This window comes from Chinchilla lanigera, unplaced genomic scaffold (genome assembly GCF_000276665.1).
Source record: "Chinchilla lanigera isolate Chin_1 unplaced genomic scaffold, ChiLan1.0 scaffold00005, whole genome shotgun sequence".
Classification (NCBI taxonomy): domain Eukaryota; kingdom Metazoa; phylum Chordata; class Mammalia; order Rodentia; family Chinchillidae; genus Chinchilla; species Chinchilla lanigera.
In genome coordinates this window covers 13,390,857-13,405,879 of record NW_004955406.1, presented here as the reverse complement: position 1 = coordinate 13,405,879, position 15,023 = coordinate 13,390,857, and the positions used below count along the sequence as shown (strand labels likewise).

The 15,023-nt window shown below is 37.7% G+C and overlaps 1 protein-coding gene across 1 annotated transcript; it reads left to right on the top strand.

Annotated features, from left to right (window-relative positions):
* The first annotated feature begins 3,400 nt into the window (after positions 1–3,400).
* Tnfsf18 (tumor necrosis factor (ligand) superfamily, member 18) lies at positions 3,401–14,718 on the top strand. The gene is made up of 3 exons (XM_005374865.2): positions 3,401–3,620; positions 10,021–10,051; positions 12,280–14,718. The coding sequence occupies exons 1-3, from the start codon at positions 3,402–3,404 to the stop codon at positions 12,624–12,626; spliced, it is 597 nt and encodes a 198-aa protein (XP_005374922.1). The 5' UTR covers position 3,401; the 3' UTR covers positions 12,627–14,718.
* Positions 14,719–15,023: the final 305 nt, after the last annotated feature.

Sequence of the window (15,023 nt, the reverse complement as noted above, 5' to 3'; positions counted from 1 at the left end):
CAAAGCAGCCCAGCTGTGAGTTAGAGCTGCTTATTCAAGTATATATCGGGTCCTCTTAAAAATATTGATAATACAGAACTTCTTTTATTAGTTTTTCTCCAATACCCCATTTTTCATTCTTGAATGAAAATTACTAGGTCTAAGAATACAGTTCCATGATAGAGTGCTTGCCTGGCATGTACACGGTGTTGGGTTTTATCCTTGCACCACAAAAAGTGAGGATTTTTGGTTATTGTTTAGATTCATAATTTAATTTTTAATATTTATAGATCTTTATACCTCTAAATAGTTATTAAGTTTTATCACTCTTTTGAGAAATAGTATCCTCCTTTTTTCTCTCAATCTATTTCTAACCTGTCCTTCCAATGATTTAAGCTTATCTTGACTTTTCTGTTTCCTGAAGCACTGTCTTATATGTGATATTTATTTGGGCATCTCTCCCTGTGTATAAGGTTCCATTTGACTGGAATGACCAGTTCCTTGGCAGGTATAATTTTTTAATACCTCCATGCTCCCAGCACAATAGTGGTCAGATAGTAAATGTTCAGATTACCTTTTCTAGTTGTACTTATTTTTTTAAATATAATTCCCAAATAACTGATCCAGAACAGGTCATAAAAACAAAAGTTTGAGTTTGGTTCTCATTTATCTCTTGTCAAATCCTGAACTGTCATGTGCAATTTTCATAGCTTACACTAAAAAGGTACCAATCATGGCTCATTTTCCTAGAATTGAAGAAAAATCTTCTCTACTTTCACCCATCCCAACTAGATGTTTCTCCATTTCTAGATCCTGTTTAATGAAAACTGAAATGTAGTCTTTTTGAGATAAATGTGTCATCTTTCTGCAGATACTATCAGAAGGATAAAATAATTAGGTAGGATATACCAGAGTCAACACTGGTTAAGGGTAGAAGGAAAAATTAGTTTCATTTGGGACAGTTTTTCTGTGAATAAATATTTATGGAAGTAAGTAAGCAGGAGGAGCTCCATCTAAAACTAGGAGAGACAGGAAACAGCAAATCAGAGAAGCAAAAAGGAAATGCCTCAAGTTTTCAACAAGCAATTTAAAATACTACATTTTTGTATAGGTATTGTAGGCATGGTACAAGCACAAGACCTAAAGGATCAAAGTATCATTCTTCTACAGCCAGTTTGATATTCATCTTTGCCTTATAGCATTTAGTACCAGCTGTAAAGACATCTGTTGCACTGGGAAATTCTTCTCACGTGATTATCGCTTCAGGGATAGTTTAGTGATCATGAGAAAATACAGCGAAGTTAAAATGGTGCTAACCAAGTGAGAAATATTGCTGCAAATAGATTCATGCTAAAACAGGCTAGTGGAGTTAAAAAATAGTTCCCTGGGCTTAGATTTTTCCACCCCATCATTAGTGGCCACTCAGTCTCTTTTATCCTTAGCTTCCTCTTTCACGAAGGAGGATGTTCAATCTTTTTATTCTAACTTTAGAAATTTTCGTTTTAATCTTAGATTAAAAATTTTTCTCCACAACACTCTTGGTGTACTTCCTTTCATTTAAGTGAACTTTCATTGACTTATTTTCTGCAGGAAATACAATGAATGTTTTTGTTCTTTTCTAGGATTTCATAATTCAATTAGCTTTTACCATATTTCTAAAGATGGTGGAGAAAACTTAAATTAACACTGATGGGGATATCTCTTATAAGATGTCCTTTCACATTTATTTCATCCCTGCCAAAAGTGGAAATTTTCTCCACTTTACAGTTAAGGAAATTGGAGGATGGAAAAGTCAAGGAACCTGCCTGGAGCCCTGGAGCAGGGAAGGGCTGTATAGCACTAGGCGTTGCTCTCAGGTCAGCATGATTAAAAAACCCAGGCTCTTTCTTAGCACAGATGGTGGCATTCTATTTTAAAAAAGGTAGGTATTCAAGTTTACCACATGGAGAGCCTGAGGTGTAGAGAACCAGAAGACTTCCTCAATTTTATAGTAAATCAGCACTTTGGATGCCAGGAACCAAAACCCCTGTTTTTACGCAAGAGAATGTAAGTTCAGGCAGGGGAGAGGGGGCAGAAAAATAGCCTTTTATAATACTACTTTTTCTATTTGATGTCAGCATCAGTGCCTCAGAGTTTTTTTTTTTTTTTTTTTTTTTTTTGGTACCAGGAATCGAACTCACAACCTTGTGCTTGCCAGGCAGGTGCTTTGCCGCTGAGCTAAATCCCCAGCCTCAAGTGCTTCAGAGTTTAAAAAGGTAAAATACGAGAAAATTGAGTTCTTTGTATTTATAATTTTTTATTTTTTTTGTTTTGCTTTGCTTTTTCTTTTTGAGACAGGGTCTCACTCTTGAGTTCAGGCTGGCCCTGAGCTCACTTTGTAGCCCAGGCTAGTCTTGAACTTACAGTGATCCTCCTGCCTCAGCCTCCCGAGTGCTGGGATTACAGGCATGTGCCACCACGCCCAGCCTTATAATTTTTTATTAAAATCTAATAAAACGTTTATTTTTTTCTAGAAACTATCTCAGAATAAATGCGTTTTATATACTAGAAACTACTGAAAGTTTTTTTTTTTTTAACATTTTTTTTTGAGACAGGGTCTCCCTAAGTAGTCCAGACTGGCTGTAAACACATTATGTAGCCCAGACTGGCCTGAAACTCACAGTGATCCTCCTGCCTCAGCCTTCCCAGTACTGGGATTAGGGATGTGCACAACCACACATAGCTGAAGTGTTTTTAACCATAGATTAGATTTGATTTTTCCAACTTTATTGTTGTTGGTGTTTTATTTTGTTCTTGAGACAGGGTCTCACTATGTATTTTAGGCTAGCTTTAAACTCACTATGTAGCTCAGGCTGGCGTTGAACTCAAGGTGACCCTCCTGCCTCAGCTTCCTGAATGCTGGGGTTACAGGTGTGTCCCGCTCTGCCTGGCTCCAACTTTATTGCAGTACATTTGACAAATAAAAATTGTATGCAGATAAGGTGTACAACGTGATGACTTCATTGACACTAGTCTCAAGTTCTCCAGCTCCCCAGCACCCTGCCTGACACACGCACGACATCTGGAGTCTCATACGGCTTACTTTCAAACATTATTTCATCTTAGGAAAATAATTCAAAGTGCTCTCATAGATGAGCATTGATTATCTTACTCTCCCTGGGCTCACTGTACACATGAACTCTACTTCCTCTTTTTTTTAGGAAAGCATTTTTCCCCCCTCTGAACTTCCTTCGTATTGGTGTTTTTTTTTTATTCCTCCCCTGTGTTTGTGTTGGCTTTATGCTTTCCATTCCTTTTGAAATTTGGCCTAGTGCCACGTACGAGTCAGCACTTAGCCTGGAAGTATCGTTTTGGAACAGTGTCTGAAGGAAAACTCCACCTCTCACACCCACTACTAATTACCATACTACGCACTACAAAACATGACATTGCATCGTTCACCCATCACTTGTGAGTATCTGCTGTCCACAGCTCTCATTCCTTCAGAGAAAATGAGTTTGAGCCACATAGAGACTATGTCTCTAAGACACTCAAGTCCTCAAGATACACGGAGATCATCCTGGAAGCCCTGGTTGTGCATAGCAACAGCTATTTTGATTTGCTTCTTCAGTGCACTGGTCCTTACTTTGTTCCCACTCAAGGTAAGGAGGTAACAGAACCTAAGATTCTTCTTTATTTTGATCTTTTACTTGTTAGTCTAATTATTATCATTGTCATTCAGTGTTTGTGATAGTTGGAAGAGACCTGTGAGTACAAATAATGTAAATATAATTTTATTCTTGTCATGACATGACTTTTGGAGCTATTTTAGTGTTCTTGAGACAAAAAGATATTAGGAAATGCTAAGTATTTGTTGCAGAACTGAGCTAAATGGAGAGAATCGTTTGATTAAATCAGTCAGTGGTCAGGTAGCTAGTCTATCTCTGAACAGGGAAATGGTACTGAAGTAGGAGTAACAAGATCTAGAGTTTAGTTCTAGATCTCCAAATAATCTGCTGTACAAGAGTGAGAAACCTGCTTAATCTCATTGGTTTTCATTTTTTGCATCAGAAACATGGTGGTAGGGGGAATGAACTTGTTTATTATAATGTGCTCGCTAACTCTAAAATACAGTGATTAATGATTTACCTAAGGGTGGTATAGAACAGAATTTTTAGGAATTCAAATGTGGGTATAATAACTTTGGGCTAGAGTGATCTAGGAAGGCTTCATGGAGGAGGAAGGAAACACATGTCTATTTGGGAAGCCCCTAATGCTTATCAGGAATTTCCCATGGAACTTCAGTCCAAGTTACAGGCCTACAAAATGGGATTTTACAGTGGGAATGGAGCTAAAGTAGTTCTCTACTAGTTTTTCATAGCACTAACCCAAGAGAAAATAAGAAACCTGTTATACAGTTCAGGAGTTAGCCCATTTCTGGGTCTGATTGAAAACCCAGCCTCGGGGAGAGTAGCATGATATATACCCTTATAAGAAAGGGTTGGAATGTGACTGCTGAAACATTTTTCCAAGGAGACTGACCAAGGGAGATTTCAGATATGCATATCTATCACTTAAGATATTGCAAAGCAACAGAGAAAAGATGCTGGAGGAAGCTGTACACTGTGCATACTAGTTTAGTTGGAATAAGTATAGTGTTGTCCAGATTTTTGCACAGAAGACCATTAATTTGTATCCCATAACTGTAAGCAAAAATATGAAACAGGCATTTCTAATTGTGGTCTGCTCTCTGAAGGAATATGTCAAGCAGAAGGGTGAACTTTCTGGAGCAGTGAAGTTTGAGGTGAAGGAAAAGAATGTTAGAATTTCTGAGTGGTTAGAGTTTTGGAGAGCAAGGATGAAAATAGCAATACCAAATTTGGAAGTGACTTTTCCTTCTAAAAACCACCCCAAGTTTCATTAGCCAGATAGCTCTGAAGAACATCAGATATCATCAGCTCCTTCATATGACTAGATGAAGATGGAAATGCCTCTCTCAGTGACCCCTCTTGCCAGAATTGAGCTTGGTTAACCCACATTTGGAGCTGTGATTCTGGATTCTCTTTCCTAAAAAGCATGTAGCCTTGTAACGAAAAGTTTTGCCTCTATCGACAGCCCAGCATTTGCACCAAGTTTAGGGAACTATGAAAGGTATTTTGGATAGTTTCCTCACATAATGCTTGGGAAATTAGTTCCTATGGGCAAGCCAATGACTTAGCTGACAATGCAATGATATTAGCTTGTGCTTTCTACTTTGCACTGGCCTGCACTTCCCTTTTCCTACTGGCCACAAATATCTTCAGAAAAAAGATTTGAGTGGTTGGCGGATGGTGATTCATTATGAAGTAGCCACTTCCACCTTCTCAAGATACTCACACATCTAGAAGTTTTGTTTCATTTTGTTCTCCCAGCTAGTGTTTACTTACAAAGCCTCATTCTCCACATGCTCTAGACACTAATTTAAAAAGTGTTAGGTTGGAAGCACGGCTCCTTCTAGAACAGCAAAAATTTCTTTGGAAAAATATTTTTTCTCCTCTTCTGCTCCTCCAGAAAAGGACAGACTTTGGGCACAAGGAGCTCAGTCAATGCCTAAGTGAAAATAACTTTATAGAAGTTGTTGCTAAGAATTGAATGTTTAGGAAACTCCACTTCTTCAGCGGAATGAAGGATGCTTTCAGAAGCGAAAGTTGTACTTGCACTCAAAAGCAGAGTAAATTTTATTTCTAATGGTGACCTGATTAGGGTTTGTTTAAAGAAAGAATTATTAAATTTTGGCCATTTTGAGTCCAAATATGATACCAAAGTGAGGTTATCAAAGGCTTAAACCAAAGTGACGTTAGAAGAACAACTGCTCTTTGTAAACTAAACTAAACTAAACTAAAAACTAAACTAAACTAAACTAAAGTAAACTAAAAAGTCTGATGTGTTTCTTTATAAGTATTTATTCCTTCCCAGTATCACCAGCATTATAAATAGAAACTTCTCTACTGAGTAGTAGAGGTTGGAGTTTTGAGTGAGACAGACTGTTTGGACCTCAGCCTCGGCTCTTAGCTGCATAACTTGGGCTAATTACCCAACCCTTCTCATTCTCATTTCCTCATCTTCAGAATGAGCATGCTCATTCTCACAGAGCTGTCTGAAGGACTAGTGAGACAGTACAGTGCTCGACCTACTAGACATGTGGTAGCCTTTCAGTAGGTGGTAGCAATTCATACTTGCACCATTTGCTATGAATGAGATTACAAGGAGTACAGATTTAACACATTTTAACACACAGATTTTCATTGCCAATCTGTATTCCTTCTCAATCAGTGATCAGGCCTCTCAGTCAAACTGATAATTTTTCAGATTTTCACTTATGGCAGTAATTACAGAACCTAAAGAAACATAGCTGTAAACGGACATTAAAGCAGCCTGTAATACAGCATCTGGAATTTCTGGTTCTGGCAGTTAATTTGCGTATGACCTTTTCTGTGTATTCCTTATTTCTGCTAGTAGCTGGCACACGATCTGTGGTACATGTTTTGGTATTTATATTTACATTGTTACCTAATTACTTCATGTACATAATCATGTCTTTTAAAAAGATTGTAAATTTCTTGAGAGGCAACAACCATACATTAAATTTGTCTTCCTTGTTTACAGGGTTAGTATAATGTTGGGATATAGGTTCAATTCTTCATTATGATTAGCCTCATTACTAAAACAGCAAATACTTATCAAGCAGGTGCGGACTGGATATCTGGGAAGGCCTTTTGCAGCAAGAATAACCTCATTAACACCACAATCTTCCATGAAAGCTTTGTATTATTATTACCCCCATTTTATAAATAAGGAGTTGGGCATAAGGGAGTATGTGTAGGGCTGTGGATGTAGCTAGGTGGTAGGATGCTTGTCTAATATCTGCAAGGCCCTGAGATTTATTCTCAGTCCAGGGGGAAAAAAAGAGTTCCCTTTACACACACCTATTAATGGTTGAATGAATTTCAGCATCTCTTATAAGTATAGCAAAACAAGAATGAAATAATTTCAAGAGCAAAATCCAATGGCAGGGAATCCAGTGATTCCAGTGAATCCAAGTGATTTCTTTTCTTAGAACTGTGGCTTCCAGGTTTTTAAATTGTACCTCCTATCAATGAAATATTTTCATTATAATTTCTAACATATGTATAGCAATTATTATATTAAGTACTAATACTATACACTAAATAGGTATTGTGCATAAAATGAAAGGTCATAAAGGTAAACTAGATAATGTTTAATGCATTTTTTCAGGGTAAAAGCCATTTGCTTTTAGCAAGATGTCCTATGTTCTATAACACATTAATCTATAATATAAAGATGCTAAAATAATTGAAATAATGTTTTAGTGACTTGATAAATGTGCTTATTTTATTTTCTTAGTTTAAGATTTTTGTGATAGAGCAATGTGAAATCTATATGCTGTTTAATTTACTTTATTCTTTTTCACTGTAACGGAAAAATTACTTCACAGAAAGATATAGATCAAAATGATAGAATGTATCATTTTATGTTTATAAAATGAAATGACAGTGGGGCTGGGGATTTAGCTCAGTGGCACAGCGCCTGCCTGGCAAGCGCAACGTCATGGGTTCGATCGCCAGTTCTGGAAAAAAAAAAAAAAATGAAATGACAGCATTCAATCCATCATCTGATGATGTGAAGAGTTTTTAATTAAAATAACATTGGCCCTCACATGCTGTGCTTTTCCCTCCTTGCACAACGAAATTCCAGTCTGTAATTGTAGCCCCTCCCTTGCATAAACTCCCTGCTTACTTTCTTTTCCCTTCAGTATACTTTAATGTCAGAATCGCAACTATGGAAAACTTCTAATACTGATTAACCCAACTGTTCCATGTTTTGGAAGAAATGTGCAAGATCTTCCTGAAAGGTCTTAACATTAAATTTATGACCCCTTCAGGGCAGGACCTTCAGTGTTGCTCTGGAAGAAGCCTCTATTTCTCAATCCCTTCATTCTCCTCCACTGGGATATTTCATACTTTTGGCTCGTCTTCAAACATCCGATATTTCTTCCTCACTCTCCCTGTCAACTGACAACTTTGCCTTCAGGTACCCAGAAAAAAATAGAAGCAGGGAGGAAAAGAGATCCAAAGTCCCCATATCTTCCACTCGCCTGAGTCTGTGTTCACAGGTGTGCATTCTCTCTTCCTTCTGTACAACTGTCTATGCACCTGCCACAGTTACCTATGTAGTAGATCTTAGCCTCTCTTGCCTACTCGAGGATATTGTTCCTACCAGTCTCCCCCACCCTTTATCTATCAGTTCTGCCTCATTTCCCTGAAATATTCCTACTATTTTTCTTACATTAAAATGAAAGAAAACCAAAGCCAAAACCAAAAACCAACCTCATTGACCTCTCATCCCAAACCAGATTCCATTCAATTTTTCTGCTTTTCCTAAAGCAAAATTCTTCCAGTTTCTCTTTTTCCATTTACCCCTAAATACGGTCTAATTAAACCTCTGCTCTTATCATTACATCGTAGAAACTAACGAAGGCCTCCAGTGGCTACCATATTGATAAATCCACCCTTCAATTCACTGTTCTCTTCTGTGTTGGTTTATCAGCAGCATTTGAGCCCAGCTGATCATTCCTCTTCCAAAATACTTCCTGCCTCTGGTTTCCAAATGCCACCCTCTCCTAGTTCCTTTCAAACTCGCTGGCCTTTCCTTCTTAGATTCCTCTTTCAATTCTTCCTCATTCACTCTCATCTAAATATCGCAGTATCCCCGTATTCATGTCTGCCTCCCCTCCCAGAATTATGGTCTCATATAACTTCGTGACTTAAAGCCATGACCTGAAACTGGTTAAATTTATATCACAGACTTTCTTAAATCCCAGCCTCATATATTTAACTGCCTATTTGACACCCTTACTTGAATATCTGATAAGCATCACACGGTGTCTAAAACCAGACTCATCATTCCCTGCTCAATGTATCCTACTTAAATGTTGCCATTTTAGTGATTTGCAGCTTTCGCTGTCTAATCCCGAGAGCCCACATCTTGGGGTCATCTTTGTCGCTGCTCATTCTCTCCCCTCATAGTCATGTCAGGAACTGCAGGAGGCCTTGCCATCCAAACGCTCGTCACCGTCTCCACCGGCAGCACCTTGGTCAGAGGCACCACGTTCTCTTGCCTAAAACGATTACCACAACCTTGGATTTTGTCTCACTGCATTTGCCGCTGCCTCCTTTACTTTATTTTTAGCACAGCAGCAAGAGAAATCTTTAAAATATGCAAAATCTTGAAGTAAAAAAAAATGCCTTTCTGCTACAAGGAAACCAATGAACTTTGAGTACAAACACTTTTTGTGGTTAGGCCTTATCTTACTAAAAACTGTTTTGGAGTTTTAGTATTGAAAATACTTGTATTGGTAAAATTAACCACTACTGATGGTATCTTTCACTATGTAAACTGTAGTACGTTGCAACAGTTTGAAAGTATCAGATCTGATTCTTAGGGTATCTTAGTTACTGTATATGACACGTGATTACCTGAATAGTAAGTAAGGATGGCTTTATCAAGTTGCAAAGATTTATAGAGCTCAATTTCTTATTATTTTAAATAAAGATAAGCATAAATAGACGCTTCAGTGTTTTCTTCCCATATATCAATAGATCACCTTGTGGTTCATTAAGATGTGGTGGCTGCTGTAGTTTAAACTACAATGTAGTTTTAAATATAGAACGACTGTAAGAGAAAATAACTCAGCCAAGAAGAAAATTCCCTAGCCAAGAGGTAGAGGACCAAGATCCAATGTTTGTCCTGTGGCTAGCAGGAAGGTGGATGAAATGAGAACCTAGCTTTGTAAAGAGAACCAAAGGACAGCTATGTAGTGAGAAGTAGCCAGCCATCTGCAATGGGAAGCTGAGAGGAATACAGGGTGGAGGGAGTGACCTTTTAAAAATAGCCATAGCAAAGGAGTTTGATTCAGGAATGTAAGGCTGTAAATAAATCAGTCAAGGGAGTAGTGACACTGTTGCTATGCTGACCAAATTCTTTTTTTTTCTTCCATGACAGACTGCTAAAGGATTCTGTATGGCTAAGTTTGGTGAGTATCCTACCTTTAATGTATCCTTCTTACTTTTCTTAGTTTTTGATACAATAAGGGAGTGTCAGTACTCTCAAGAAGGCTTCTACTCACTCTTTTGCTCATTTTCAGCTACTATTTATAATTATTTATCATTTGTTGAGCAGCAGCCTAGGAGCAGAGGCTTTTGGAGGTGAACCAGAGGGATGAGCCCATCCCCTGAGAAAGCTCATTTCACACTACGTCTCTGGGCCGGGAAGCACATTACATTGAAAGGCTTGCAAATTGGAGACACAGGAATCAATTTCTGTGTTTTACTAAGGAGAACAAGTTTCAAATTTCCATAATGTTTCTTCAAAGTACAGCTCACATATTGCCAATGTCCATAGACTATGCGGGGGACACAAGGAAAACAGCAGTGTTATCAGTAAATGTATCGGAAGAGAAGTGAGAGTTACGAATGGCTACTTCCTCTGCTCATTTCTCCTCTTCCTCTTCTCTTACCTCCTGAGTCATTTTCTCTTATAGTCGCTCGATATTTAAAACTACATTGTAGTTTATAGCTACACTGAGTCTTAGAATATTTCTTACAACACATGCAATACTTTCCGTAAATGCAGTTTTGTTGTTCACAGGTTTCAAGGTGAACGAATACATATTTTCACCTGAGAGCAGAATATTAGAATTGACTACTAACTCTGTAGCCATAGTGTTCCTATGTCATTCAAATTGCTAGGTTTTCATGGTTTGTGGGGATTAAGACTTTTTTATTTGTCCCCACTTTGTGTGTCATTTGTTTTGTTTTGTTTCTTCAGTGAAAGGAATGGAACTCATGAGTTCCTCACTGATGTAGTAAAAACTGAGAACCTCAATTGACGAGTTATCTTTAAGTGACCCCATCACTGAATTAAATAGGAGCAACATTAATAGTTTTCTTTGGTGAATGGCCTATTATATGTCAAGGAGGAAGAAAGGTACTGGATCCTGAGCTTATTGGAGATATAGGAGGGCAGGTTTCTTGTTCTAGTGATCTTTCCTTCAGACTCCTCAGAAACTACTTTCCAAGTTTTACATTAGTCATTTAAATATGAATGAGAATTTGAGTCTCAGTGTTGTTTTTTCTAAGGCTTTGCCCCCTACCACCAAAATTATGGAGAATTAGAGAACAAGCCAGATTAATATTTTAGTGGAAAAACACATCCAGAGGCCCTGAAATCATATAGCTCTTCAAAACCAATTAACATTAGGTAAATATTTTTATGTCTTATGTACCTATGGAAATGAATGACAAGGTCTGGGCCCTTTCTTGACCCTTTGCAATGGTATTAAACTAGGAATACTTACATTTACATAGTCAAGTGATATCTACTTATAAACTCATGAATTTACCTATATGTATATTGGAGAAGTTTGGATAACGATATCTGAAGTGGGTTCTGAATGATATATGCCTATAAACCGATAAGAAAATCCATAATTTAGACACAAAGCATCTAATTCAGGAACATGAAAGCTATGATTCAATGCAGAAATATTGTTAAGATTGGGATAGAAGGATCACTTGAGCTAGTGAGCTGGTTCAAATCCAGCCTGGACAACATAGTGAGTCCTTCCCACCCATCTCAACAAAGAAACAAAGAACTTTATTGAGCACATGGGAGGCTCAAGAAATTTTTGGGTGCTTAAGATACAGAAATGAGCAAACTGTAGATACTCTCAAAGATGTTATATTCAATTGGATCTAAGATACATACTAAACTGATGAATAATTTATAATATATTAAGTGCTAACCCCTTCTTTAAAGAAAACTAAAGTAGGGTAAAGATGTGACAGGGGAGCACTATTCTTTATAGATTGGTTAGGGAAAGTGTTGCCTTGATACACAGCGAACAGTAAGCAGACAAAGCATGGCGAATCATCAATTGCCAACTCCAGTTGTCATAATCTTGGGGTATAATTCTTCTCTCCCTTTCTCCTTTCTTCTTTCCACAAATATTAGTTAACAAGAGATGCAGAACCATTTAACTCATTTTTCTATCCCCAGTCCATTTCCTTAGACTCTCCTACCAAGAGATATGTTTAGGACTTGCAATCTGTCTAAAACAAGGATAGTACTGAAAATATTAGAATTGTAGCTAAAAAAAAAAATAGTATAAACCAGGTAAGTCGTAAGGAATTTGCTATAATGACAAAGAGGATAAAATAATAAATATGGTTTGCATTTTTCTCCCCTGTACATTTCTTATAGGACCTCTACCCTCAAAATGGCAGATGGTATCTCCTGAACCTCCTTGTGTGAATAAGATATCTGATTGGCAGCTGAAGATACTTCAGAATGGCTTGTACTTAACTTATGGCCAAGTGGTTTTTGACAGAAACTACAAGGGAGTAGCTCCCTTTGAAGTGTGGCTACGTAAAAATAAAGATCCCATACAAATTCTAACAAACAACTCTCAAATCCAAACTTTCGGATGGATTTATGACTTTCACGCTGGAGAAACAATTGACTTGATATTCAACAGTGAAGACCAGGTTCTCAAAAATAACACATACTGGGGGATAGCTTTAATACCAAATCATCAATTCATCTCCTAAGGATTTGATTGGTTTCTTCATTCTCTTCAGCATATGCAATGGTGCTTGTGAGGAGTTGGAGCGGGTAGATTGTCAGTGCTTATAGTTTGTCTGGGCATACATACCACCACAAATAGAACTCCTCTGCATGTGAGATTTTCCCTCATGCTTTCTAGAAAGAGACTCAAAGAAAGGGCCAAAGGCTTTTGGTTACCTGAGGTTGGGTCTGTAAAGATACTGCAGTAATCCAAAATAAAATGAGTTGGGGTGGAAGAGGACAGAAAATTCTCAGAGATTCTTTGTCTGAACTTTGAGTCTGTACATAGAAAAATGAAGTCTTATTTCCATGGGCACCTAACTTGGTTTGCAGAAAAAGAGAGGGCAGCAGGCTGTCCTTATTCTCATTTTCTTAAGCTGCTTTACTTTATTCTTCTATATTCCCACCTCCCATCCTCTGAGACTTTATTAATATGGTCAGGCTGGTGAGGAGGCCACAGATATGTCAACAGCACCTTACTTTAGGTGTTGTGCTGTTAGAGGATAGAGAGAACACTGAGAACTATCAGGACAGAAGTGAGGAGGGCAGGAAGTAGAATGTGATTTTTCTGGGAATTTGCCCTGGTTTCATCATACTCAGGATGCAAGGTATTTTATTAAATATTTGGCCAAAGGAATCATTCCGAACCTTTATTGGTGGGTTCACTGTCCATGTCTCTGAACATTGCCAATGGTGAACTAAGTCACTGCAAGTAATCATTACATTTAAACCCAGAAATTGGCATTACTATTGGTGTATTATGTTATTTAATGATTTTGTATTTTGAGCAGGCTTTCCTCAGTTTCCAAAGTGTGTCCACATATCACATGGCAACTTCCTGAAAGCTACAGGTGGCTTTGGCAAAATTTTAGCAGTGAGAACATAGATGCAGATGGACTGGATAGGTATCTTGCCTCACTGAGTAAATGGGCTTTTTGCTGTTATATATTCACACTATCTCAGCTTTATAACTGGTATTTAAGCTGTCATGCTATACATATATAAAATTTAGCAAATTCAGTTTTCAGGAGACGTACCCCCCTTTAGCCCAAGGTGGATGAAGTGAAGTTATAACAGATCTTTCCTTTACCTGCGGTCTTATTTTCCCTGTTCTGCATGGATCAGGGAACTCCAGGGTGCTGCTCAGGACTCGCTCCAACCAAATCCCCTTCCTCACATTAAAGAGCCCATCTCAACGTGCTAACTTCTAAAAATAGCACATAACACTCAGTTCGAAATTTTTGACTCAGTTAAATTAGGTATTTGTGTGTTCTTGTTGAAGGGTCTATAATCAATGTAAATTGTAATCAATTTAAAAGTTTTATGGATAATGGTAAAAAGCCATATTATGTTAATTAATATAATTATAAAACTAACTTAAAGATATTTGTATTGTATTCAGTAAAAATTACTTCGGGCAAGCTAAACTGTTTTTCTTATATTAAAATCTGCTGAGTAGCTGTGCAGCTGTGGACCCACATGTTTGTATACAAAAACTTTTATATTTGCATATGTTCTCGTGAAATTAAATTGTGTCACATATATTTATAGAAACTTGGTTGCATTGATTTTTGTTGTATTAAAAGCAGTAGTATGCTGGAGTGGGCCAGAACTAACTCATATAAGCCAACTGTTAAATTTTCAGGGATTTAATGTGCTGGTTATTACATATAGTCATCATTGAATTTGCCCGTGGTGGGATTATTTACACTGTGGGAATTGGAATAAAGAGTTTATGACAAAGACTACAAATCAGAGCTTTTCTTTCAGACAGCTGCCTGACTAGCACACCACTGTTTATAAAATTTTCCTAATTTAACTCCTCTCTGTTCCTGCTTCATTCCTGTGGATGATCAAGATAGGTTTAGAGAGACAGTGAAATTATCATATGCACAGCCTATGCCCAGCATAGCACTGCTTCTCAGGGCAAGCAGAGATTTTGCACTGCAGGAAGAGGGATGGCTACTGGCAGAAGCTATCCAAATTTTCTTGGTGTTACAATTTCAGCCCTTGTTTACAATATGTGCTCTGTTTCCTTGTCTGTATTTTAAAACAATAATAAAAATGTGTTAGTAATTGGACTGTAACTGACTCATCCTTGGGTTTCCAAACTAGACTTACTGATGCAGAGAAGACAGCTATAACAGAGAAATCCTTGACCATAAAAACACTTCTTGGCAAGTGTTCGGCACAAATGAGAGCTGGGTGCAGTTAGTTTTGGGCCACAGCTGCCCCCATTTCTCAAGAGTGAGACAATTCCTGACTTCCACCCGCCTCAGTGACTCCGCCCTGCCCATTCTTATTATCAAAGCCATTACTGACTTAGATTATTTTTTCCCTTCTGTTTTGCCTTATCGCTGCTGACCAAGCACAGTATAGTA